Source organism: Doryrhamphus excisus, linkage group LG10 (assembly GCF_037039965.1).
Source record: "Doryrhamphus excisus strain RoL-2023G ecotype Guam linkage group LG10, RoL_Dexc_Guam_v1.1, whole genome shotgun sequence".
NCBI classification, from domain to species: domain Eukaryota; kingdom Metazoa; phylum Chordata; class Actinopteri; order Syngnathiformes; family Syngnathidae; genus Doryrhamphus; species Doryrhamphus excisus.
In genome coordinates, this window is record NC_136366.1 from 5,877,703 (window position 1) to 5,905,001 (window position 27,299).

Consider the following 27,299-nt stretch of genomic DNA (forward strand, 5'->3'; position numbering starts at 1 on the left):
CAGTTAAACTAACTGCCCCCAATTGTCCTCCAGTGACTTTACTGATCATTTAATGCCCCTGCTGTTTGCCTGCCATGTTGCCATGGTAACACGATGCCTCCTGTTTTCAAAAGACAAATGATGGCTCCGTGCTGGATATGTCTTCAAGAGTTTCTTCTGATTGTTTGTGACTTTGTGTGATGAGCAGGTTCATTAATGATCAATGATTCAACATGAGCAAAGGAAGTTGCTTTGTTCGGGTTTCATGTGTGCACAGCAAATGTCAATCAATCAATCAATCAATGTACGTGTCAGGGTTGCACCTGGCCCATGTCCTTCCAGCTCTTCCATACCAGCAGGTCTCGACTCTTCGCTATGGCAACCAGGCAGCGAGGTAACCTGAGGCCGTTAAACTGGCCGACGCCGTCGTCCCGTCCCATGGCCAGCAGCATGGTCACGTTGCCTAGCAACAGAGGCCGCTCAGACCAAGTGACGCCACACAATGGAGAGAGGCGGCATTTACCTGTGCGGTACGAGGTCAGCGGCTTCCCATTCACACTTTTGATGATGTTGTCGACGGCGACGGCGGCGTGCAGCCCGGCCAGGTACGCCGTTTTGGGTTCGGGCACGTCGGTGCAGTCACCCACGGCGTAAATGTTGGAGAAGGCTTCCACCTGCAGATGCTGGTTGACCCTCAGAGCGCCATTTTGTGCCAAACTTCCAGCTGGAGACAAGAGAAGACAAGTTTACTGGGGAGTCCAGGTGTGCTGTGTGGCGTGCTGCTTTGGACTCACCGAAGTTGGACACGTAGGCGGCTGAGTTGACCTTCAGTCCGCTGCAGTTGATGACCAGGTCCGTGGTCAGTGTGGTTCCGTTTTCCATGGTGACCTCCATGTTCTTCTGAGTCACATTTAAAGTCAGGCTGGAGAGGTTGGACACTTTCTGACCCAGCAGGAGCTCCACTCCTTTTTCCAGAAGAACCTCCTTGGCTTGGCGCCGCACGCTGGTCAGGAGGTCCGGGTCAGCTAGGCCGACTCGGGCGTGGACCAGAACCACCTGATGAAACCACTAATGTTATATCAGATGCCTTTTTGCAAAGTGGTGACTTTAGAGATAAAGAAGTCGGCTGAGTCTGCCCTCACCTTCTTTTGTGGATATTCTGTCTTGATCTCAGCCGCCATCTCCACGCCGGTCGAGCCTCCGCCCACCACCAGCACGGAGTCAGCGGTCTGGATCTGATACACACACGCACACACACACATGCTAAGCTAATGATATAATAGTCTTTTTTGCACGCACAAACACACCTGCTTGACAAAGTCCTCGTAAGCCTGAATGCCGTTCTCATACGACGCCACCGTGTTGAACTTCCCGGGAAAGGGCCCATCAGTTCCCGTGCACAGGATGAGGTGTGAAAAGAGGACTTCCTGCAGCACAGTACACGGTCATGAATCTTTAGGTGTTGGAGTGTAACGGGGTGCTACACACTACAGGTGGTACCCTCCCTCCTTGCAGGACCACCACTTGGCGCTCAGTGTCGACTCGCTCCACCCGACCCTGAAGAAAACTGTCTCCGAATGTGTCAGCGTACGGGATGAAGGTCCTCCGGGCAAATCCTGGGCAGGGTCACAGGTGAGTTATAGAGTCCAGCTTTAGGACATCCACAGGACATGATGGCGATGCCAACAAGAGGAGGAATCGTACCTGGCTGCACGGACGCTCTTAAGGCAGCCACGTTGTGATGGAAGGCGTCCCGCATGTCAATCAAAGTGAAGCTCAAGCCTCCATGCTTCAGCTGCTGGGCTGCTGCTATGCCCCCAAAGCCCCCGCCCACCACCACCACGTGCACGCCCTCCACTGAAGAGTTCTGAGCGCCCATCCCTGCATGCGCGCGCACTAGCTGAGAAGGAGGCTTTAGGTTATGTCAGGGGCGTTTTGCCTTGACTTTTTATTGTGCAAAGCAGACATTAGTCGCTGAAAGACGGACATAATCACACATGATAATTTGCGTGCTTACACCAAATCACTTTGCTCGAATACATTCGTGTATATGTTTCGCTGCACTGTTTGAACTCCAGAGCCAATTTTTCGCCGCATTTTACGCACTACTTCCGGGATGCTAGAAGCTAGCCGGCAAGCTGAAGCGGAATTGTCGAGTTCCAGCAGTGCTTTAACGTTGATGTCAGTATAAATTGTAGCCGTATACGGCCTTTCTTCTCTAATTTTACAGAACTTCTACTTCCGAACACGCTGGTTTACGCCATCTCTCTAAGGCGGGGCCGACAACCGGATGTGGCGTAAAACCTAGCAACAAAGTAGCACCAAAGCGACAGTATATGTGTACTCAACTCTGGCTTTTCTGCGCTTTCTACTTAAATCCCACAGTTGACCCTTTAAATATGACGAAATCAACGAAATAAATGTTAGGTTTTCATAGAATGACAGCAAAAACTCACCAACTGCGGTTGTACAAGTTTGTTGCCTGACTTTTCAAATTGCAACAGTCATGCCCCCTCAGGACTTCTCTCAGTGGCTGCCCACCAATCACGTCATCCCACCCACCGGATAGGGCGGGCTCTCGTCATGCTTTTACTGTGTGGCATTAGACAGTTTAATCTAAATATAATATACAGTAAATATAATGCACAACAACCCTGTTTACTCGCATTAAAATAAAAGTTTAATGCGTTTAAAACAAAATGTCAACACCACGATAGTCAATTATGATGCTTCCTCAAGCGGTGGAAACCTGCATTGCAACACTTTACAGCAAACTAAAATAGCCGAATAGCGGAAGTTTAGAAAATATAAGAGTCGAAATTTAACACAGAAAATAAGGTGAATGATGATGAGTGACAGCTGCATTTCGGGATTATGTAAACATATTCTGTGACGGGTGGTGCTTTTGTCACCAAAACACAGCGGTACGGTGCTCCGGCATCCTACTGACTTTATTTTGGATACTGACCGGAAGTGGCACACAGTTTTTCTTTTAGGGGGGGTGTAATTGGTGCGTCGGTCCGTACTGGTGTAGTCCGTTAAAAGTCTCTCCGGGTCTCGGCGGACTCACGCAGGACTGTCTGGTGCTGCAGGACAAGAACGATGGACGAAACCTGAAGTTTTATTTCGGGACGGAAGCGGAGGAAGGCAACTTTGTTTCGGTAAGAGCCTGGGGATGGACGAGCTAACCGCTAACTTATGCCGTCCTCGTCTGGAGTCCTTACCGGGACAGTCGCTGAACAGTCGTGGATGTGGAGAAGAGACAAGAGGGACAAAAGAGACACGTTGATTTGTCCACCTTTTTTTGTCTTTCCATTGTCCCCGCTGCGCGCGCCTCGTTACCATGGAGATCATCAGCCCGCTAGACCCCTGACGCAGATCATTGACTAGTTTATTGTTTAGTATTGACTATTATTATTATTATTTATCAGTGCTACATTATTATGGCTATTTTGTTGTCATTGTTATTAGTACAAGTTTGTTTTCATGGCTGTTAGTAGTTTGTCATAACTATTTATTATTGTCATTATTTAATAGTGCTAGCTTGTTATCGTGACTATTTGATATTATTACCATTATTTATCAGTGCTAGTTTGTTATCATAACTATTCGTTATTATGACCATTATTTATTAGTGCTAGTTTGCTATTAGAACTATTTGTTATTATTACCATTATTTATTAGTGCTAGTTTGTCATTATAACTATTTGTTATTATGACCATTATTTATTAGTGCTAGTTTGTTATGGTAACTATTTGTTATTATGAACATTATTTATTAGTGCTAGTTTGTTATTATAACTATTTGTTATTATGACCATTATTAATGCTAGTTTGTTATGGTAACTATTTGTTATTATGACCATTATTTATTAGTGCTAGTTTGTTATCATAACTATTTGTTATTTTGACCATTATTTATTAGTGCTAGTTTATCATAACTATTTGTTATTATGACCATTATTTATTAGGGCTAGTTTGTTATTATAACTATTTGTTATTATGACCATTATTTATTAGTGCTAGTTTGTTGTCATGACTATGATTAGTATGATTTATTTGTGGTCTTTTATTATTGTTATTGCTAACAGTACTACTATTAGTATTACTTAGTGGTAGTAGTTAGCTGTGATGGAGTAATGATATATTATTATAATGTTGGTTTATGAAGAAGTGATGATTGGTAAAGCTGTTTGTTATGATGGCTAGGGTTTATTTTCTTAACCTTGCAGTGGTTGTTTCTTATAAGGCTACTTTTTATTAGTGTTAGTTTTTTATGATAGCTTCTTTTTTTAAAATATGGGGGGGGTACATTAGTTTTAAAAGACAGTTATGATGCTTGATTTTGAAATATTGATTGTGGTACTTGATTCTGATGCCGAGTTGGTACAGCAGATGAGAGATGAGAGTGAAAAGAAAGGATGGATGGACATATTGGGAGAGTGTTTGACAGCAAATGACATCTGTTGCGTAATAATCTCATGTTGGATCATCCCCTATAATCTCATGTTATCACACACACGCTCTTTTGTACCTCATGGTGCGGCAGCGTGATGCGTTGGGATGGAGGAGGCGGAGCCAAGCCACTACGTCGCTCAGCTGAAGGCGGAGTTTGACAGCTGTGACACGACATCCACGGGCTTCCTGGACCGAGAAGAGGTGACGGCGCTGTGCAGGAAGTTGCAGCTGGACGCTCACCTGCCGCTGCTGTTGGACTCGCTGCTGGGAGGAGGAGGCACCTACGCCAGGGTGAGCCTCACCGTCAGTCCCTAGTGGATGAAAGGCAGAGTTTCCCACAGGGCTGCAATCTACCTGAGGTGTTGGGTTGCCAGGGAAGGGTGTAGATAATTTGACATCATGACACAAAAACTCAGACTCAGCATTTTGTGAGCAAATGAAGTCGGAACTTCCCCTTAGCTCACTTGTAAACAAACATTTGCTTTGTGAGGAAGACATTTCAAGTGTGTGTGTGTGTGTGGGGGGGGGGGGGGGGGGGGGCAAAACCCATTGAGCACATTCTTAGCCACCTGTAACACCAGCACCGCGACATCTGAAAAGTTCCAAAGGTTTGCCAGAGACCTCCGTGGCGTCATTGCGGCTGCTCGGAGCAAGCGCCCGAATACAATGCACCTTGCTGGGTCACAGCAAGCGAGTAGCTCCCCTCTATACTCTGGTTCTCCTGGTAGTAGTGATATGCTAGTAGTGATGTCATCATACTTGATGAGGACAAACCAACAGTCCTTCTTACCTCCAGGGGTGCATGTACATTTAAAAAGGACATCTCAAAATACATTACAAATTTACAAATAAATGAAATTGACGTCACCTGTACTGTTGCCATGCAGGTCAACTTTGAGGAGTTTAAAGACAACTTTGTGGACATCCTGTCTCGCTCCCTGGACGTCAGCACGTCGGAGGATGACAGCAGCTACCTGGAGCCAGGTATGGGGCCGGACCAGATGAACGCTAATTAGGGTCTGGGTCATGTTCGTTGATAGTGTGTGCCTTTGTAGTTGTCCCGGAAGAGGTGAAGCCAAAGTTTGTGAAGGGTGAAAAGCGTTACGGTCGACGCTCGCGGCCAGACGTTGCGTTGAGATGTCACTCGGATGCGTCGCCACTGTCCGATGCCCATACCGGGAACTCGTCACCATCTGGTGTCCGCAGGCCCAAAGTACGCCGATCTACGTCTCTGGACAGCGTGGAGGTAGGGAAACACGCTCTGACATTCAGTACCTGCAAGGGTGGGGGTGCTGTTGGGAGTTGCGGGGCTTTGTTCAGGAAGTGGGATCATGAGGAATGTGACTGCTGGCAGCTGCTGGTTCAGATCCGAGATGTCTGCCTGCCTCCTTCTACGTTGTTGCATTCCAGCTTTTTTTCCTGGCACTATTCCTCTTTTAGAAACGCTGCTGATCCCTTTGGCCTTCACTGCCAAGGACGGCCCTTCTGATCTTTTTGGCTTGGATTTGTGCTCCCTATCCCAGCTGTGTTCGGGCGAGAGGCAGGATACACCCTGGACTGGTGGCCAGCCAATCACAGGGCACATATAGACAAACAACCATTCACACTCACATTCATACCTATGGACAATTTGGAGTGGCCAATTAACCTAGCATGTTTTTGGAATGTGGGAGGAAACCGGAGTACCCGGAGAAAACCCACGCATGCACGGGGAGAACATGCAAACTCCACACAGAGATGGCCGAGGGTGGGATTGAACCCTGGTCTCTTAGTTGTGAGGTCTGCACGCCCACATTCCAAAAACATGCTAGGTTAATTGGCCACTCCAAATTGTCCATAGGTATGAATGTGAGTGTGAATGGTTGTTTGTCTATATGTGCCCTGTGATTGGCTGGCCACCAGTCCAGGGTGTACCCCGCCTCTCGCCCGAAGACAGCTGGGATAGAAAAGCGGTAGAAAATTAATGAATGAATGAACATTGAATACCGCGGAAATTGGAACCAATGAACCGCTATGGAGGGGCTGTACACATAACTTCCTGATTGTCAGGAACCATCTCTACTCCGGCACCACCCTGAGGAGAGAACGTGTTTAAATTCCTTCCCCCGTATGGAATATGTTATATATAATGTTGCAGCAAATAACTTCTGTTTAAATGCCTCGGGGCATCTTTTTTCCCACAGATGCCACAGCTGCTGCTTGTTTTATGCTAAGCTCTTTGGCGTGACACACACACACACACACACACACAGCAGCCATGTGATGCGGCTGAGCACCCTCATGTCAAAGGCAAACTTGTCCTGACAGGGACACAAAACATCCACACTGTGATTCCAGCGTCTGTCCAACAGGCGGACGCACACGGCGTGATTGATGTGTTGTCTTTGCAGAGCCTGAAGTCTGATGACGAGCCAGGAAGTCCCAAGGATGTCACCCAGACACCCTTTCAGTCTAAAGGTACACGGGACAACAGGAGTAGCGGTGTGAGGAACAGCGCCACCCGCAGTTTGCCTGCTAACATATTGTCTTGCGCTGCGGCTTCAGGAAAGGAGGAGCCGCTGGCGCCGGCGGGCCAGGAATTGGAGCACGGAGTTGGTCTCAGAGAATTCCGGAATGCCCTGCGCTGCTCCGGCCCCGTGTCCTGCTCGACACCTCTACGTCTCATGGTGAGACACACGATGAAAGCTTTGTTTCTCCCCGAACTAGGTTCAAAGGGCTTTACTCATTCATTCATTCATTCATTCATTCATTCATTTTCTACCGCTTATCCTCACGAGGGTCGTGGGGGGTGCTGGAGCCTATCCCAGCTGTGTTCGGCCCAGAGGCGGGGTACTCCCTGGACTGGTGGCCAGCCAATCACAGGGCACATATAGACAAACAACCATTCACACTCACATTCATACCTATGGACAATTTGCAGTCACCAATTAACCTAGCATGTTTTTGGAATGTGGGAGGAAACCGGAGTACCCGGAGAAAACCCGCGCATGCACAGGGAGAACATGCAAACTCCACACAGAGATGGCAGAGGGTGGAAGTGAACCCTTGTCTCGTAGCTGTGAGGTCTGCGCGCTAACCACTCGACCGCCATGCAGCTTTACTCATTTTCCAAAAAATAATGGAACTGTTCAAACTAGCTGCTCTTACCTCGCCATCGCCCCTCCTACTTCCATGTGCCCTGTGATTGGCTGGCGACCGGTCCAGGGTGTACCCCGCCTCTCGCCCAAAGACAGCTGGGATAGGCTCCAGCACCCCCCGCAACCTTCATGAGGAAAAAGCGGTAGAAAATGAATGAATGAATAATGGAACTGTTCAAACTAGCTGCTCCTACCTCTCCATCGCCCCTCCTACTTCCATGTGACCCGATGATGGAAATGTGGTAGCATCCAATCAGGTGATTAGCCAGCAGCTGTCAGTCACTTGGCCAATCAGGTGGGCGGGGCTTGGCCATGTGCTGCAGGTGAACGTGCTCAAACAGACGTCACAATGTTGTGCAGTTCCGATCTGATGGCGGCCTGCGTTTTTTTAACGTGGGCCAGGACAGCGAGGACGGGCTCTTTCTCCGCTCAGGTGATGTGCGTCATGGAGACATTTAGCCTCCATGTTAGGCTAGTACCCTCGGGTCAGGTGACCTGCTGTTTGATGGGACAAAGTTCTTAGTCTGCCACGTGGTGTCCCACGGTTTGACTAATCCAGATTAAACGGGGCGCCATTACAAGTCTGCTTCTGGCCTCGGCTGACGCTGTGCTGTGCTCCACATGCAGCCTCAGGAGGCCTTTGAGGGACGCCCGCCACGCTCCACCTCGCCGTCCCTGCTGACGGCCACGCTGGGTCCCAGAGTCCTCAGCCGACTGGACGACGGCTCAGGATGCGCCAGCCCCGAGCGAGTGGTCACCCTCTGGACGGAGGAGGGCATCCGGAACAGCCGGGACATCCTGCAGGTCAGATCCGTGGTCTTTGCTCTGGGTTTTATCTTGAGTTCTTGAACGGGTATGAATATTTCATGAGGTTGGAATATTTTCAAGTGTTGGTCCTGGTTGCAGATGCTGGACTTCTCTCTGGAGGAGCGTCTGAGTCTGGCCGAGCTGACGTTGGCGCTGGATAACGAGCTGCTGGTCAGCGGTAACGGCATCCACCAGGCGGCGCTCATCTCCTACAAGAATGAGATCCAGCACCTGCAGTAGGGATCTAGTCTGAACTCTTCTACTCTGTTGGCTATGAGGACAATAGATGGGGTCTTTGTGGCGTGGTTGCAGGGGGGCGGCGGAGCAGGCGTGCAAGGAGCGGGACAAGGCGAAGGCCGACCTGGACCTGGTCGACAGCAGGAACCTGCAGCTGGTTCGGGAGGCGGATGACCGCCATGCCAGCATGGAGACGCTGAACCAGAGCAGGATCAGGTGATGCACAACTTTTTTTTTTTGTTTTTTTGTGTGTGGCGCTAACAAGCAGCTCTGTGATTGGCAGAGACCTGGAGCAGGACTTCCGTGACAGGCTGGCTGCGCTGCGGAGTCAAACGGAGCAGGAGAGCGATGCCATGCTGCAGCAGCTGGAGCGAGAATGCAGCCTTCTGCGTGAACAGCTACGTCTGCTGAAGATGCAGGAGGCGGGGCTACAGGAAGAGCTCGACAGTGCCACACAGGTGCGTGCAGATCACACGGCGCCCGTCCGTCCTTCCGACGGCACAGTTCAGTCCACGTGCTGTTGTGTTTTAGGAGAACCGGCGTCTGGAGGAGGAGCTTGCTGACGTCAAGAGCAGACTGACTGAAGTGGAAGGCTCAGCGGGGCGCCTGCAGAGAGACTTGGAGCAGCTGCTGCAGGACAAGGTACGATAGGTACACGACCAGTTGCCGCCATCTGCTGGACAAAGACGGCCACTCGGGTGAATGTGTGCTGGTGTCAGGTGACTGGTCAGCGATGAAAGATTGATGAGCTTCCTGCTGGCCACCGATGATGACTTCTAATTCCAACTACTCTCTTTTGGGTTTGATTGACAGTTGGGCAGCTTTGAGGCAGGGGGCGCAGGGCCGAACCCTGAAGAGCGACTGTGTGAGCTCATCAAGGAGTACGAGCAACGGTGCAGAGTAAGACTTCCTCTTTATTTTCACACCTCAGCCGCAGGCCTGGCATCGGGTCACATTTCCATGATGACGAGCCGACTGGTTGTGACCTGCTCAGGAGCTACAGGACAAAAATGATGAACTGAGCTCCGAACTGGAGCTGATTAAAGGTCAAAGGAGTGACAGGAAGTCCGCACGCACCGCCGCACTCAAGACGCCTGCCGCCACACTGACCTGGAACGAACCGCTCTGTGCCAGCGAGTCAGACTCTGGTGAGGTCACCTCTTCATCGTTTACCTTCAACCTCGTCCTCATCCTCAGGATACTGTACACATACCTGACAGCAGGTGGCACCACCTTTTGATTCTCAACTTGGGTTGTCCTCTGCACTGCTGTCACACTTTGAAAGGTTGGCTTTAAATCCAACAAAGGATGCCAGGTTCCTGCTGAGCCTGTCGGACAGGACACACACACACACACACACACAATGTCAGAGTTGATCATGTCTGCCGGTGAGTGCTTCAGTTGTTGTCTTAATCAGCAATGTTTGTTTTCATTTTCTGTTTATTTTCTCTCCAGACGATTCCGAGATGAAGCGTCGATCGTCTCCGCCTCTGCGGTCCAAAATGGATCCAGCTGATACGAGTGAGTTTGTACGACGCCTTGGTGCAAGCATCAAGGTGTCTTTTTTTGGCTTTCCAAACAGATACCAATAACTTTCTGCTTCTAAAAGGTGGATATGATACGATAACTGATAATTTATTATTAGATGTAACTAGTTTGTGCACACCTGGAGGTAAGGACTGGAACAAATTTTGAAAGATTTGTCCAAATCCAATGTCACGACATTACTACTAGCACATCACTACTACCAGGAGAACCAGAGTATAGAGGGGAGGGAGCCACCTGCTGTGGCCCAGCAAGGTGCACTGTATTCAGACACATGCTCCAAGCGGCTGATATGGAGGTCAGGAGAACCAGAGTATAGAGTTTTTAATGTTATTAGTATGATGTCGGCCTGATAATTATGGTAGACACCTACTTTTTAGGTTTTAGCAGGCTGAAAGAACATTTAATTCACTAAGTAATGAACGGATGAGCGCCCCCTGCTGTTTGTAGCTACACTAGTCACTGTTTTACCAGCGTGAAACTCACAATAAAAGACCCAGCTAACAACGTGACCTCAAGAACCTTCAAGCTACACGCATGAAACGTTGACATGATGGAGTGAAAAATCCCCTTTTGAAGGAGTGCATGGCAACATGGCTCCCATCGGTCCTATTCTGCTCAAGAATTCACACTTGACTGTGTTCCTTTTGCTTGGCAGACGTCAGTATTCACACTGAACTTGCTGTGGAGCAACTGAAGCACAAACACAACCAGGAGGTGCAGCAACTCAACATCCAGCTGGAGACGCAGGTACCAAAATACTACTCGCACCACAACGAGACGGGACGACTTGCTCTCTTCTCACTCCTCCTCAGGTCAACTACTATGAGCGCACTCTGGACAGGATAAGGCAGAGCATGGAGGTGGAACGGAAGGACATCGCTCAGGCCTTTAAGGTGAACGCCACACAAGCCCGCCTTGTCATGTGACATGTCACGTGACTTTTCCTGTGATGCCGCAGCTGGAGATCAACGAGCTGGAGGAGCAGAAGATGGAAGCGGAGCAGCAAGCCCGGCAACTGAAGGAAGCGCTGGACAAACTGCAGAACCAGATCCAACATGGAGGATGGTCTTCTGAGCAGGAGCGCAGGTGAGGAAGCGCTGTCATCACCGTTTTGTGTGCAGCTCACAGCCAGGTTGTGACTTTTCTTCCCAGGGTGCAACGGGAGCGGGCCGACTTGGAGCAGAACTTTGCCAGAGAGATTGGAAACCTGGTCCAGAGGCTGAGTGCTGAAAAGGACCAGCTGGAGGCGGAGCTAAAGCTGAAGATGGACCAGGAAGTGTTGCGGGTCAGGTGGGTGATGACATCATCGTTGTTGCGTTGACCTGCTTGTTCATTGGTTGTATCACAGGTCATATGACATGTTAAAAAAAGGCCCCTCGTAAGAGCAGAAGATGTGCTCTTAGTGTCCAGGAAGTGCATAACAGGAAGTGTGCTGTTGCAAGCAGGGAGGAGGCGGAGCTTCAGCTCTCCCACGTGAAGCTACATCACGCCGAGGGTCAGCGTCGTCTCCTCCACCAGCTCCACCTGGAGCGCCAGCGGCAGCGAGTCCAGAGGGGACCAGAAGAGCGTCTCCTGAGGGAGCAGGTCTGTAGTCTGCAGGGGGAGGTGCAGACCTGCAGGCTGCAGCTCAGCCAGTCTGAGGACAGCATGGGGGCGTTCCAAGGTCGCTGTGGTCAGTTGGAGGAGGAGCTCCGGGCCTGTGGCCAGAGGTGCCGTGAGCTGGAAGAGAACATTTCAGCGGTTTCTGTGGATGACAACGTCCTCCAGCAGGAGGAGGTAGTGGACTCTGTGAAGACGGACCACTCCGGGTTGATCCGACATCTGAAGGAGCAGGCCATGCAGGTGGACGGTCTGCAGGAAGATCTGAAGCGGGAACAGACCCAAGTCCTGCAGCTTCAGGAAGAGGTGGTCCGTTTGAGCCAGGAGAAGCATGTCTACAGCCGCATGGCCGAGCAGCTCTCCACTCAGATCGTACAGATGGAGGAGGAGATGTCCGCTCTGCAAAGTCTCAGTTCCAGGGTCCAGTCTGACCTGCTCCCAGATGATCTCAAATCCAGTGTCGTTGAGCAGCTGAGAGAGCAACTGGAGTCCAAGACCGGGGAGCTGGCTCTGGTCAGAGGCCAGAACCTGCAGCTGCAGTTGGCCGTGCTGGACTCCCAGACCCAACTCAGGACCGCTGAGGATGCCTTTGAGCAGGAGAAGAAGAAGATGAGGCAGCAGCTGACTGAGATGGAGCACTTGGTCCTCGTCCTGGAGCAGGTGATGGACCCGGCCAGCCCACAAAGGTTTGTGGAGCATGAGACCGCAGCTCCAAGGTCCGCGTCTAACCCTCCACGGGCCGCCGAAATGCTCCGATGACTAACTGCCGCGGTCATGTGATCACGCAGGTAGAAGTTGCTGATGGACCGACTCTAACGCCATCACTAACCCAATGACCTCGCATGGCCGCCATCTTGCTTTCCGCCATTTTCCACTGAGCACACACTTTGTTTGTACATGGAAATGACACGTGTGTGTCCGCAGGACGCGCCTCGAAGAAGTCGTCTCGGATAACAGCGCCCTGCATGAGCGTGTGAGCGTCCTGCAGCAGGAAGTTGAGAAGCTGGAGGACGACGTCGCCAGCAAGAGGTGAGCGTCACCTTCACATGACCTCTGACCCCCACCAGCCTGACCACGTGGTCCTCAGGTCCAAGTTGGAGGAGATGCAGCACAAAGACGAGCGGAGCAGGCAGGAGGAGGCGCGGCTGCATGAGGAGGTGAGAACAGACGCCATGCTCCAGACAGCCCGAATCTCTGACCTCTGACCTCTTGTGACGGCGGCAGAACTCGGACTACCGACAGGAAGTTCTGAGTCTGAGCAGCAGGAACTTGCAGCTGAGCAATGACAATGGCGAGCTAAGCATGCGTCTTCGTGTCGAGCAGGAGCGCCTCGCAGTCGTCTCCAAGCAACAGGAAGAGGGCGGAGCCATGGTGAGAGGGATATTTCAAAATAAAGGTTTGAGACCAATGAATGACTCGGCGTTCCCTTTGCTCTCAGATGCGGCATGTGCAAGAAGAGGCGGAGCAGCAGCAATCAGCATGGAGGCATAAGAGACTACAGCTGGAGGAGGAGCTTAGCTCCTGCAGGCACAAGGTAGGAGGAGCCTGTGACATCGCCACTTGGTGTGGCCGTGGCCTCTGGACTGTCACAGCAGATGAAGTCCAATATGATGATGTAACGCGCTACAACTTCTCCCAACCTTCTTTGGGATCTCAGCTGTCGCAGCTGGAGGCGGAGCTTAGAGTGGCAGCTGACGAGCAGCAGAAGATGGAGGCGGAGCTTAGCATGAAGGTACTGAAAAACACGTCACATGTTGTCACATGCGTTGAATGTTTCCTTCCTGTTCAGGTGAATAAGCTCCAGCAGGAGGCGCTCTCCTTGCAGGAAGAGGCGGAGCGCCTTCGCTCTCAGCTCCACGTTGTCACTCAGGAGAACCTTGGCCACGCCCAGGAAGTCTCCGCCCTGCACAGGAAGCTGCAAGATGCTCAAAGGAAGGTGAGAAGCGTGCTGTGATTGGTTGTAGCCGCCCATTAAGGAACGACGCCCCCTCATTCCGTTGTTGCCTGTTTGATGGGTTTGAGCAGACCGAGGAGGCGGAGGCCGGTGCCAGGAAGCTGATGGAGGAGGAGCAGCAAGAGAAGCAGAGGCAGCACCTCCAGCAGCAGGTCGTCATGAAGTCTACAGTAGAAGGGGTGAAAGGTCATCATAATCATTGTCCATATTCCACAGACTGACCAGCAGAGCTTGAAGAACCAACTGAAGCAGATGAAGCTTGCCAAGATGCAGGCTGAGGGTCAGGTGAGGGCACGTCTTCATCATCATCATCACAATCATGGTTGCATGGTCCACTGCATCTGACTATCGCCATGCAGGCGGATGCTGCGCTTGGTCTCGTGCAGCAGGAGGGGGCGGGGCATAGGGAGCGGGCAGAGCAGCTGCTGGCTCAGCTGCGGGAGGAGCAGAGGCGGACTCATCGGCTGGAGGAGGAGCTTAAGCTCCAAGCAGAGCACAGCTCCTCCCATGTCAGCCTGAAGCAGGTGGCTAGCTTAGCAACATCCTCACAGGCTAGCACTAACATCACTGTTTATGAACACGGCCGCTTGTGCGTGTTGCCTTCAGGAGCAGTACGAGAAAGCTATGGCGGCCCTGCAGCTCAGGACGGAGGAGCTGGAGAGCAAACTGAAGGGCGTGCGCACGGTCCTGCAGGAGAAAGTCCAGCAGCTTAAAGAGCAGGTCAGTCTTCTTGCAGGTCATCGTTGCAGCTCCTGGAACCTCCTGACTTCCATGCACTCTCGTGAACAGATGGCCAAGAACGTCAAGTCCAGCGTGATGCTGAAGGATCTGTATGTGGAGAACTCGCAGCTCATGAAGGCGCTGCAGGTCAGCGAGCAGCATCAGAAAAGCGTAGAGAAGAAGAACTTCCAGCTGGAGGAGAAGGTCGGCGCCCTCAACAAGCTGCTGAGGGAGATCGTGCCAGCGTCCCTCGCCACGTAGCTGCTGAAGAACATGCCATCTTCTAGAAACAGTGTTATGTCAATTTGATATGTTTTAATGTCAACTTGAGACTGGTCTGTTTGGGTCCTGGTGATAGTCAGAGTGACACCTCCTAGTGCTGCAACCAGCTCTGACACTCACCTGGAATTATGGTAATGGTAATTATGTCCCATTAAATGATCTTTTTAGCAGTCTATGCCGTTTGCCTATGCAAATGCTAACTAAGCTCACCTGCTGCTTGCTCGGTAGTACAAACATTTATTTATTCACGTCACTGAGTATTCTGTCTGAAAAAGAAGTCTTCAGGACACCACGTGCTCCAGGACACCTTGCCGTATCAGGTGCTCGCATTTCCATCGCGGCAGGAAGTGCTGTGGACAGAACCAGGCTGTGTTACTTCCTGTCGGAGAAGCTAGAAGAGCGTTTGAAGAAGGGCTGACCTGACTGTTCTTCTTCAGGAGGATCACGGTCCCGTCGTCTATCTCCAGCTCACCGTGGTCCTTCACACACCTTACCTGCATGAAAAGTTACCAACTCTTATCAATGACCGTGAATCTTGGCGCCGTTATCTCAAGAACAACAAAGAAGGACAAGTGCTTCACCTCGATGTAAAGACTCTTCGGAGGCTTCATGTCCTGAGTGATGTCCAGCCCGCCGCCGCCTCCCAGAGAGCGCATGAAGGCCGCCAGAGACTTCTTGTAGCACGCAAACCACTGCAGCTGCACACAGTCGACGTGACGTTCAAGGACAGTGACGGCAAACACTCACACAGGAAGTGGCACTCACCTCCTCGGCACTCATGTGGAAGCGCACGTTTGCGGGAAGCACGCTGCCGTACTCCCACCGCAGGGCCCGGATCCTCAACAAGCGGTCGTACCTGAGCAGAGAGGGGTGTCACGTGACCCGAGAGCGTCCACAGAGGCGAACGTGTGCATGTTGCTTACAGGTAGGCTGTGACGCAGCGCTGGTTCCGCAGCAGGCAGCAGTGACGTAGCCTGATGGAGGGAATCAAATCTGCTCGGTGGTCACTTTTGGTCTCATTCCTAGGAGATTAAGATCACCTGATCAATCACACTTTGTCGGTTGGGGTGTGGGGGTGAGTGAGGGGCACGTACACGTCGCTCTGGTTGTGGTCGTACAGAGCCTCCATCTCCTGCAGCACCTGGCGGACGCCATCCTCCTGCACAAAATAATTTTCCACTTTTGACGTCACATACGTCCATGGCAACCCAACAATACACAATAAAGTTGGCGCACGAGTCCAACTTCTTTACACTCTAATGCAGATCTATTGTTCATCATTTCATATCATTTTCACTTTGTGTTGTTCACCATCAAACAGACACTGGAAAGCCAAGGTACTAACTCATATTTTAGTATACAACTATTGTATCATTGAAGTAAGAATTTATCATTTTAAACAAAAATATTTTCACATTGTCAATATGGGATGTTGTGGGTAGAATTTTGGAGAAAAAACTGTATTGAATCCATTTTGGAATACAGCTGTGTGTAAAAAAATGTGGTAAAGGTGAAGGGCTCTGTATACTTTCCGGATGCACTTTATGTATACAATTTTAAATATTAATATTAAAATATTATATATATATTATATATATATTAAAAAATGTACAATATTCATAATAAAAATGTTACACTGACAGTGAAACATAACCCTTCTGATAAAATGAAATGCATTTAGCAAAAAATTGTATGATTTTTTACTCAATATTTAAATATATATTTAATGTTAAAATATTTTACATTATAAAAAATATTTTGTATATGACATAACCAATAAATAATAGTTTTCAAAATATTTCTTTTAAATTTCCATTTAAAAGAATTGCCAAAATGTACAAATTGAGCAAGAAAAATCTTTTTTTAACCTAATATAAATAATTAAAGTTTAAAAAAAATAATAACTATATAAACTTTAACAATGCTGTTACAAATAAAAGATTAAAAACATTTAAAAGTTGAAAATAAAAAGAATAATACAATAAAATAATATTAAAAATACTTAAATAGAATAAGCGTCCTTTTGATGTGCATTATTTCCAGGCTTTCACAGGCCCATGAAACGTAAATGAATTGTAGTCTACACTGACCACTAGGTGTCACTAGTAACATGGAGCACACTTGAACGTCTTTTATTATTTTATTATTATTTCTCCCACAACAGTGAGGCATACCCATGAAAGATATAAAAAAACAACGTACATTTCTTGTCGGTTGACATTTAAAATAGCCTACGGTATTATATATTTTGTAGCTTTTGCCTTGACTCTGTGTTAAAGCAAAGGCAGTATTTTCCGGTATAAATTCTGCTCTAACTTATTTAATATTTGGGGTAGAGAAGTGGAGTCATGCTTTATCGGATAGCTTTAATTAGATTTGACACATTTTGCAACATTACTACTATAAGAATGTTATTTCATGTTTAAAGGGCTGTATTAATGGCAATGAGTTTTCTATGCAGTAAGAACGAAAATACTCAATGTATTATTATTAAAATCAATTCATGCTTTGAGCTTTTACCAACGTTTGGGATTGTAGTTGTCAACAATGACACTCGTCCTTTAAAATACACTTTGACTAAGAATTCTGCACGTAAGCGTCAAACTTCGTCGACGATCGTCACAATCTTCAAAATACTTTGTTACTCACATTAAATGCAGGAAGCTGGCCGTCATTCATACGCTGAAGTTCTCGGATCAACTCGACGGCTTTCTCACAGAACATCCCTAATAACAAACAGCGGTCCAAAAATGAGAACAAATTAACTCGGGAAGAAAAGGAAAAGGACGCTTGACTTTGGCGCCAAGGGCGACTTCCTGTGTTGTGATCACGTGATGTTACGGTGCCCGCTTTAAGACAAACTTAAGGTCTGCTTCACCCTCAGCGCTTTCGTATTGTGTACAAACCCTATCCGACAAGGATACATTTTTTTCTCGTCATTCGTGAAAAATACGTTATTTGATAGACACAAACCAAATTCGTGCCTTCTGGCTAACTCGTACTCGACAACTACCATGAAGAACTCATTCATTTAGCGTAGCTGTCGCTTTAAGAGCCTCAGTGCTAACAGTGCGGACCATGCTAACAGTTTGACTGAAGCTTCATCGCCATGGCAACTGGGCAACCACAAAACAGTATGTAAATCTCGACAATGTAAAGCATTTAAGTAGTTTTAAAAACATGACTATGTAACATGTCGGACTGAATCTTAATATTGTGATATAAGAGAACATAACATAGCATACAGGCTGTGCAGTAAGGAGTTGTTTCTATTAAAAATGGGCCTGCTAGGCCCATTGTGCTGGCCTAACCATTACCAGAAACACCGACCTACATTTCAAATTGTAGTATTTGTTCTATTCAATTATATTTATTCCCACAGTCTCATCAGAAAAGGATACGCCCACACAGCTGAGATTGAGGAAATTGTCATCTCTGGTTAGTTTGATTGATGTTTCATTGAAAAGGTTTTAGATTTTTGCTATGTTATTAGATAAATATTGGCCACGGATTGCTGCAGATGATGATGTTGTGTAGATGTTTGGAATTTTTCGGAACCTTTAGAATGCCGACTATGCACCGGTGTACCGCCAATAACAGGTTAGGCACTGACTCGGACTTACTAGCAGTAATGTAAGTCAGGCTTCTTCTTTCTCTTTGGGCCAAAACCAATCTCCATCCAACCCTGTCTTACGCATCTATCTCTGTAACACAAACTACCCTCATGTCCTCCTTCACTACATCCATAAACCTCCTCTTTGGTCTTCCTCTATGCCTCCTACCTGGCAGCATCCTTCTACCAATATATTCACTATCTCTCCTCTGGACATGTCCCAACCATCTCAGTCTGGCCTCTCTGACTTTATCTCCAAGACCTTTAACATGTAATGTCCCTCTGATGTACTCCTTCCTGATCCTATCCATCCTGGTCACTCCCAATGAGAACCTCATCTCTGCTACTTCCAGTTCTGTTTCCTGTCTTTTCCTCAGTGGCACTCTTAAAGGTCACCCTATGTTCCTCTCTCTTCTGGAAGAGAGTATTCACTACAGCCAACCTTGGCAAAGTCAACCACCATCTGTCATTCTGTGTTCCTCTCCTGAATACCAAACCTGTCCATCACATCTTCTTCATCTCTATTTCCTGCACCAACATGTCCATTCAAGTCTGCCCCAATGACAAGTCGTTCCTGATCCTATCCATCCTGGTCACTCCCAATGTGAACCTCATCTCTACTACTTCCAGTTTTGCTTCCTGTCTTTTCCCCAGTGGTGCTCCTATAGGTCACCCTATGTTCCTCTCTCTTCTGGAAGAAAGTATTCACTACAGCCAACCTTGGCAAAGTCAACCACCATCTGTCCTGCGTTCCTCTCCTGAATACCAAACCTGCTCATCACCTCTTCTTCATCTCTATTTCCTGCACCAACATGTCCATTCAATTCTGCCCCAATGACAACTCTTTCCCTTCCAAACACAATTTCAGTTTTTCCTCCAACTCCCATCCTATTTGTGGGGCATACCCACTAACAACATTGAAAACACACCTTCAATTTCTAGCTTCAGACTCATCACGCTATCTGACACGCTTTTTTACCTCCAGGACATTATTAACCAACTCATCATACTCCATTTTTCTTCCCATCTTCACTATGATAGAACAACTTGAACCCTGTTCTTAAACTTCTAGCCTTGCTACCTTTACACCTGGTCTCCTGGACACACAATATGTCTACCTTCCTCCTCTGCAAAAACAATTGAGTTGTTGTGTCATTGTGTTGCTTTACGCAGCTCGTGTGTTGTAATGATTAGCTGTGGTGTATCTTACACTGGAACATGAGTACATGGTATCACTTTCAGTGGAAAGGCACCGGCAGCATGCATAAGTTATTGATTTGTGATATTTATAGAGCAAATATCTGCTGCTTATTTAGCTAGTAAAGAGTTTCTGGTTCTTTTTCATTTTTTGATATTAAAATAAACTAGACGATCCTGAAGGCATCGTCACAGCCTTGGCGGTTGTGTGGTAATCGCGGTTGCTCTGACGCTCCCTCGGGACAGTGGATGCAGCACGGTGCGGTCACATGGCTGTAACCTCGGTTCTGATTGGCTGCTGATCAGACGCTCGCTGCGGTCCGCAGCGGGGGACTCGGCAGCACGCTCCCCCGGCTTTATGAAGCTCCGTCAGCCGGCGGCGACCAGTCCGCAGCGCCACCTCGCCGGTCGCTTTCCACTCGGAGACGTTTGATGGTGGTCTTTTAGCTATGCGGAAGCGGAAAACGTCGACGACTGCGGACCACGAGAGAGAGAGCCCAGTCGAGGCGGATGTGAGGCAGACAGGCTCTGAAGGGGTTGATGGGCTGGGTGGGCCCGATCGGCAGCACAGCATGAAGCCTTTCAGGAGGTCAGACGCTTTGAATCTATCACGTTATGTTGGAGTTTTTATTTGTACTCGTAAAGCTCGTATTACCACGTCAAGGTCGTAGTTGAGAGCGTAACAGCAATCAGAGCTGACTGTTGTCAATTTTAATACAAGCTGCGCCTGGACCTGGCTGGACCTGTTTCAACTTTGTCGTCTGACTGGTTGGACCTGCTGTGTCTTCTCCTTGTGTCACTTCCTGTTTGGAAGTGAAGTGCTCAGCAGGGCATCCAAGCCCACTAGTCCTCAAAGTCCTCTTTGAGTCTAAGCTCTTCTATTCTAGTCAGCCGGGTGTCCATGACGCCACTAAGCTCCCGCCTGACAAGATACTTCCTCTCTTGGTGGTCATGTGATGACCGTCTTCAACTTTGATCTCAATGACATTGTTGTGTGGCGGCTTTCATTCCGGAACATTCTGTGACGTTCTCGTCTTTCGCCGCCGTCAAGGATGGGTGTGATGTCCAAGATGAGGAGGGTGGCATCGTGGCTGCTGGTGGTCTACATCTGCATCCCCTTCATCGTCAAGCTATGTCCGTCCATACAGGCCAAACTCATCTTCCTCAACTTTGGTGAGTCACGTGACTGTCGTGATGGTGACATCCTGAAAGTTGTGATGGTGGTGAAAATGTGACCTTTGACCCCACCCCCTCTCCATCTTAGTGAAGATTCCCTTCTTTGTGGACCTGAAACGACCTTCAGACGTGGGACTGAATTACACACACAACTTCTACCTGGAGCCTGAAGGGGGACTCAAGATCGGAGTGTGGTCAGTCATCATGTCACCACCAGATGGGACAGTGTGGCCCTCAAGTCTGGACCCTCGTCCCTCGTTTATAGCGCTTCATTGGTTCCACCCCCGACCGTGTTTAATGAATTTTCACCAGACAGGAGCCAATGTCAATTAATTGAATATGAGTATAGAAAACCTACAGTTCTTAACATTATTAGAGCCCTGTAGACCTGAAATAACATCCCTATAGTTCCCTTTCCAGTCCTTTTAGTCATTGTTTACACCGCATTGCAACTTAAAGGGGACCTATGATGTTTTTCCCCTTCTCTGACCTATAAATGTAGTTAGAATGTTGGATTCTGGTGTTAAACCATGCCAACGTTTCAGATCACGAGGTTTGCCCATTCGGAAGTGAGCCCTGAAAAAAGTTTGGGATGGCTCAAAACACTCTGTTTCACAAGGCGTTGCAAAACTGTTCCTTTGTGACGTCACAGTGGAGCATGCTTCCTTATGGGCATGACTGTTGGCCACATATGCTCTGTCCAACTAACCAGTTACCACACCAGTCATCACAAGCTAACATGGAGAGAAAAACATCAATGTTATGGTATTGTTTCAGTGAGATTGAAAAATAAGTGTGTGAGAAAGCACAAATCCACGGAAAGACAGCTGGAATAGGTGCATATTCTGGAAGATCAAGAAAGTTTTCTGTGCTGGTTATTGTGTGTAGCTGCTCTACAGGAGTCCACAACTCAATACAAAGGGAAAATGAGCACAATAGGCCCCCTTTAAGAAGCCAAAATTTACCACTTCCACATGGCCCCCCCACACACACTATCATGTCGGACATGCCATGGCTGAATTTGTGACTTTGTGCAGTTTTAAGGTAATGTAGTTGGGTCGTAATGTAGGATAATGTCTCAATTTTTGGTGTCATTCCTGCCGCCTAGTGGCCAGAATACTACCTAACACGTATTTCTGTATGTTTTGACTAGTAGTAGACCAGAGTGGGGGTGCTGGAGCCTATCCCAGCTGTCTTCGGGCGAGAGGCGGGGTACACCCTGGACTGGTGGCCAGCCAATCACAGGGCACATATAGACAAACAACCATTCACACTCACATTCATACCTATGGACAATTTGGAGTCGCCAATTAACCTAGCATGTTTTTGGAATGTGGGAGGAAACCGGAGTACCCGGAGAAAACCCACGCGCGCACGGGGAGAACATGCAAACTCCACACAGACATGGCCGAGGGTGGGATTGAACCCTTGTCTCCTAGCTGTGAGGTCTGCGCGCTAACCACTCGATCACCGTGCAGTCGACCCCAATTATTAATTTCCAAAAAAGCGCAAAGTAGTGCACATTTATATATTCCATATATTAAGTGTATTATGGTGTGTAATATTGAAGTCATTGTTGAGTATGTGCCGTGTGTTCTACATGTCCAGCCTTGACGGACACCCTGTATTCAACGTAACACTGTGTGTGTGTCAGGCACACAGTTCCTGCTGACATGTGGCGAGACGCTGAGGACAAACCGGGAGACTGGTTTGACTCCACGCTTGGCTCCGCCCACCCAGCCATCCTCTATCTCCATGGAAACGCAGGGACCAGGTGACTAGCTCACATGCAAACACACACACAACCAACTGTTGGCCATCTTGTTTTCATGACTGTGTGTGCAGAGGAGGCGACCACAGAGTTCAGCTGTACAAGGTAACACCTGACCTTTCACCTCCTCACATGAGGTGACAGCTGACCCAGCAAGGGGCGTCGGCGTACCTGAATCATACCACCTGTCTTCTTTCAGGTCCTCAGTTCGTTAGGCTATCACGTGGTGACGTTTGATTACCGAGGTGAGAGACACACTTTATCAACGCATCTACACCCTCATATTGACTACTTGTGTGTGTGTGTGTGTGTGTGTGTGTAGGCTGGGGGGATTCAGACGGGTCGCCCTCGGAGATCGGAATGACATCAGACGCTCTCTTCATGTATGATTGGCTGAAAGAGAGGCGGAACAAACGGCCACTATACATTTGGGGACACTCGCTGGGCACTGGGTAATACTGCACTTGAATGCAACACGCTGTCTGGAGCCCACTATGTTTACATGTTTTTTTTTTTGTAGGGTGGCCACCAACTTGGTTAGACGGCTGTGTGACAGAGGTAACACACACATACACACACATACACACACCACACACGTGCTGTGGTCACGCAACACCTAAGAAGACCATCTTCTTCCAGGAAGTCCTCCTGACGCTTTGATCCTGGAGAGCCCGTTCACCAACATCCGTGAGGAGGCCCGCAGTCACCCCTTCTCTATGGTAACGCCCCCATCTGCTGACAGCAGGAAGTCACATAACCACCTTATCTAATTGCTTTTTCAAACCGTTACCAACAACGTTCTGCTTCTCGAGACAGATATGATACCGATTACTTTTTATAGGTCTGATTACATTTTTTAATCAGATTGTTGGACAAATTAATCATGATTAATCACCATTAACTAATTCTGAAATATGCCCATTTTATTGTATTTTTGAATAGAAAGATAAATGCTGATATATATCATTATGTATTAAGAGCTCCAAATGAACTGACTATGCCCATCAAGCTAAATTCCATGAGTCTAATCCCAGTCTCTTGGATAGTAGTAGAACATTTCTCACTTTAAACTGCTATTATGAGCAATGATCAAGGATCACATAGTTTCAGGTCATTTCAGCATACTTCAAATGTAGCAAACTCTACATCTGCATTAACACTTTATGCAGAAAATATTTTGTTTTGATAATAGTACTTGAAATGGTTGCATGTTGAAAATGGTTACAGATGAAGGAGAGCAAATCACCAGTATGACCCCAAGTTAGTGATGGGAGTATATTCACCCCCCTAATGTCCATAAATGGTCAGGTCCCTGTCTCCACCATTTAGCTCATCTACTCTTATCTCTCACCCAACGCAGCCATCAACATCATCATCATCATTTACAGTGGGTCTTGAACACAACTCCGCCTCCCCCTTCATTAGAAGTGTATTTTTCCTGCTGCGTTTTCCGCGTTTTTTTTCCCCATCCCAACTATCCCCCCACCACCATAACGGTGGTTTGACCACTCGTGCTACACGCACCGTATGTTGTCTTGGGTTGTCCTTTCCTGCCATCCAGAGTTCCACAGTGAACTACTGTGTCACTGGGGGCAGCAATGCTGCCGCTAAAAGAAGCCGTACGCTTGAATCTCATTCAATTGCTTAAGATTTAGGAAGTAAGCGATAAGAATATCCAATTCATGTTTTGCTTGTTTACATACATGTGCGGGTTATTAAGCCGTTTTTGTGATGTTAGGGGTGTGCCTGTTACGTCTTGGCTTTGGCATTGTGACACGACCCCAGTATGCAGGGAGTAGGAGACCCAAGTGCAGATTAAAAGTCTATTAATAGAAATGGCTGATATACAGCAGCAGGACACGAGCGAAGATGGTTGGAGTGGCGTGGGGAGCGACAACAAACTAGGGTGCACGCACCTGAACTAAATAGGAGGGGAACACAAATAGCAACAGGTGCGAGTGAAAAGGGAAAAGCAAAGCAGGCAGACAAAACAGGAAATGTTACCAAAATAAGAGCATAAAATAGGAACTAAGGCATAGAAGCGGAAACTAACTAAACTGTCACATAGGCTAACTTGCAGATCGTGACAGTGCCTGAATGCATCTGGCGTTCTTGTACGGAGAATGTGACAGAAAAGCAGTAGAGACGTGGGATGGCAATACATACAGTATACATTGTACTGCGGTGTGTGTTATGACAGGGCGCTAATGTCACAGGCTGGAGGGAAAAGGAGCGCTTGATTCGCTTGCCTCACTGCAGCGTTTTTTTTTTTTAATGGTCAGTTGTGGAAGGTATTTTGAATGTTTGGATTTCTTGGTATGAAGTCATAAATCCCTGACATCCTGCACCCCAAATCACCAGTGTTGCTCTTTCAGGTGTACAGACACCTGCCTGGCTTTGATTGGTTCTTCCTGGACACCATCAGCGCCAACAACATCCGCTTCGCCAGCGATGACAAGTGAGTTGCCTTTGACCTTCCAAGATGTCATAGGCTCAGAGGGAGCAGCGGCCTCAAGTGGATGTGAGAAGAAGTACAGCTTTGTGTGTTTGTGTGCAGCGTCAATCACATCTCCTGTCCCGTGTTGATCCTGCACGCCGAGGACGACGCTGTGGTTCCGTTCCACCTTGGCAAGAAGGTAGGCGGGGCTGATGGGGTGTCACTGACGGCCGATTATGAGCTCAGGTCACATGTTCGCCGATTGTCACGCAGCTGTACAATATGGCGGCCCAATCCAAGAGCCTGAGCGGTCACAGGGTCCAGTTTGTTCCGTTCTCCTCGTCGCTGGCCTACAAGCACAAGTTCATCTACAGGAGCCCCCAGCTGCCTCACATCCTCAGGTAGGACCCGAACCACCACTTGGCCACCATCTCCCTCACTTCCTGTTTGACTTATGTCTATTTTTGTGTGTTGCAGCGATTTCCTCGGCACGGCTCATCCCAACGCACAGTGACCGCACGCACACATGTTGCTTGCTCGCATTGGCCACGCCCTAGCCACGCCCACCAATAGTCAAGAATCCCTTTAGCTTCTTTTTACTTTTTCTTCCATCAATGTTTGCTTGTGTTAGACTGTTACAACTTGAATATAAATTAAACATTTCTTGTTTTAACTTTGCCTTGCCGTTGTGAGTCCCCCAACCTTTTTTTTTTTGCAGCTTTACACAATTTGGACTTGGTACTGCACTGCCGCCTAGCGCCATTTTGCGGTCACTGCATGATCAGTGAACTTGAAATGGAAATAACATAACTTAATACAACTAAACAACACATACTACTGGAAGGCTAGAACACCAATGTTCAAATTAGCCACACTATCACTAATGTCGGGTATATTTTACCCGAGATAATATCCAGCAAAAGTACAACATTAAAGTACAAAAACCTGGCCCTGGGAAGTTGGGATGTTGTTCTTTGGTCCTCCCGTTCCTGGGACACATGGGCCTTGTCTGGTGAGGACAGTCTTCCTGGGAGAGACAAAAAAATGTCATTTTTTGGACTATATTGATTTCCTTGGAAATGACCAACTAAAAGTGAAAGTGTTTATTCGTAGCTATGACAGACTGCAGGGTCCTTTTGGGACGGTTGTACAGACAAGATAGCGTTTCCTCACCCTACCGGGGCCCAAAGGGACACTTGGTTTACACAGCATCTATGTATGACTCGCTAAAACAGAGGCGCCATTTTTTCCATTGCTGGTGAATACTGCATTATTTTCCATGGGCTATACGTGTAATTACTCACTGGATAGATGATTTGTAGTCATAGTTTATAGTTAATAACTATTTATTTTGAGGCACTTGAATGATTTACTTCCATGATTACTGAATCCCAAAACACTTCTGAACTCTACATAGTAACACTGCTTCTATGAAACCGTCTATAACACATACTAATCATGTTGAAATATTCTTCCGAAATCTCACACTAATCTTGTTGTAGTGCTCTATTAAATGAAGTTATGTTATATGCTGTCAACTCTACATAGTAGTATAATAATAATATAATATTTAGGGGACTGAGACGGCCATTCCACAACATTGTACTTATTCCTCTGCATTCCTCTTCTCAGAGTGGAACCTGACAACTGAAATCTCTGAGCTAGCTTTGTATCCTACCCCTAGGCCATGATGTTGAACAATCTTTGCTCTCAGGTCACGTGACAGTTGTTTTGAGGCTACCATGGTGCTACTCTTCAGAGAAGATGCAACTTGCCATTGGCCGCTTTAAATACCCTTTCTATGATTGGCTTCATTTGTGTATGAGCTTACCAATCTAATGTTATGTTCCAATAATTCGTGTTTTTGTATCTATTTCTTAAATATATAAGTGTTAAAATGTCAAAGTTATGCAATGAAATGAAAAGACTGGTAGGGTGTAGCTAGTATAATAAATCAGTGCTGTCACTTTGAGCCCCAAAATATCCCTAAGGACCCCAGAAAAGTCGCCAGACTTGTCGCTAGTCACTTTTGGGACAATATGTTGTCAAAGGAGGTTGAAATGTCGCCATATCTACCGGCAAAAAAAATCGCCAAGTTAGCGAGTTTAGTGGGTTAGCGAAGCAGAATACCCACTATGTCTGCTCCACTGTCCTGTTTATTTACACACGTGATAAAGTTTTATAAGTATAGATTTTTTAAATAAAAATCACACATACCTTTGTTTTTGGGGAACTTGAAAAATTGTAAACCCGGTCTTTTGGACTAGGCTGAGCAAGTGTGCCGAGGACATGTTTACGATGCAATGCTTCTGGAGTCTGCTCACCATCATGGCGACCAAACCCGCGCAGGGGATAATACGGAAGTAGATGACGAATCACTTCCG

The 27,299-nt window shown here is 47.7% G+C and overlaps 4 protein-coding genes across 7 annotated transcripts; 2 read left to right on the plus strand and 2 right to left on the minus strand.

Moving 5' to 3' along the window:
* Positions 1–2: 2 nt before the first annotated feature.
* On the minus strand, positions 3–7,720 carry aifm2 (AIF family member 2, ferroptosis suppressor). Of its 3 annotated transcripts, XM_078793913.1 has the most exons (8): positions 7,585–7,720; positions 4,514–4,748; positions 1,684–3,214; positions 1,480–1,595; positions 1,287–1,406; positions 1,122–1,214; positions 774–1,035; positions 3–703 (listed from the first exon to the last, which is right to left on the minus strand). In XM_078793913.1, exons 3-8 carry the CDS (start codon positions 1,856–1,858, stop codon positions 291–293), a joined length of 1,179 nt encoding a protein of 392 aa, XP_078650039.1. In that variant the 5' UTR covers positions 1,859–3,214; positions 4,514–4,748; positions 7,585–7,720; the 3' UTR covers positions 3–290. The 3 variants fall into 3 exon arrangements, with proteins under 3 accessions (XP_078650039.1, XP_078650038.1, XP_057915312.2); XM_078793912.1 differs by lacking the exon at positions 7,585–7,720 and adding an exon at positions 5,306–5,943 and having other exon boundaries at positions 1,684–4,748; XM_058059329.2 differs by lacking the exons at positions 4,514–4,748; positions 7,585–7,720 and having other exon boundaries at positions 4–442; positions 503–703; positions 1,684–3,742.
* ninl (ninein-like) lies at positions 2,962–16,167 on the plus strand. The gene is given in 30 exon segments (XM_078794327.1): positions 2,962–3,140; positions 4,529–4,728; positions 5,325–5,421; positions 5,493–5,683; positions 6,828–6,894; positions 6,982–7,103; positions 7,840–8,007; positions 8,202–8,378; positions 8,481–8,617; positions 8,694–8,834; positions 8,902–9,076; positions 9,150–9,260; positions 9,432–9,518; positions 9,613–9,766; positions 10,074–10,139; positions 10,822–10,913; positions 10,979–11,059; positions 11,125–11,252; positions 11,319–11,456; positions 11,612–12,451; positions 12,690–12,794; positions 12,853–12,922; positions 12,990–13,136; positions 13,204–13,299; positions 13,423–13,701; positions 13,791–13,929; positions 13,931–14,004; positions 14,079–14,243; positions 14,326–14,439; positions 14,509–16,167. Coding segments are annotated over 29 exon segments (4,539 nt in total). The 5' UTR covers positions 2,962–3,140; positions 4,529–4,542; the 3' UTR covers positions 14,701–16,167.
* Positions 14,735–27,271, minus strand: gins1 (GINS complex subunit 1 (Psf1 homolog)). Of its 2 annotated transcripts, XM_058059397.2 has the most exons (9): positions 27,133–27,267; positions 25,861–25,942; positions 17,371–17,447; positions 15,816–15,880; positions 15,645–15,743; positions 15,487–15,577; positions 15,303–15,419; positions 15,141–15,215; positions 14,735–15,071 (listed from the first exon to the last, which is right to left on the minus strand). In XM_058059397.2, the coding sequence occupies exons 2-9, from the start codon at positions 25,913–25,915 to the stop codon at positions 15,003–15,005; spliced, it is 648 nt and encodes a 215-aa protein (XP_057915380.2). In that variant the 5' UTR covers positions 25,916–25,942; positions 27,133–27,267; the 3' UTR covers positions 14,735–15,002. The 2 variants fall into 2 exon arrangements, with proteins under 2 accessions (XP_057915380.2, XP_078650042.1); XM_078793916.1 differs by having other exon boundaries at positions 14,735–15,215; positions 27,133–27,271.
* Positions 19,835–25,593, plus strand: abhd12 (abhydrolase domain containing 12, lysophospholipase). Its single transcript, XM_058059299.2, has 13 exons — positions 19,835–20,120; positions 20,583–20,704; positions 20,796–20,901; positions 22,362–22,481; positions 22,553–22,583; positions 22,678–22,723; positions 22,801–22,930; positions 22,999–23,036; positions 23,118–23,197; positions 24,854–24,936; positions 25,036–25,114; positions 25,189–25,316; positions 25,393–25,593. The coding sequence occupies exons 1-13, from the start codon at positions 19,981–19,983 to the stop codon at positions 25,427–25,429; spliced, it is 1,140 nt and encodes a 379-aa protein (XP_057915282.2). The 5' UTR covers positions 19,835–19,980; the 3' UTR covers positions 25,430–25,593.
* Positions 27,272–27,299: the final 28 nt, after the last annotated feature.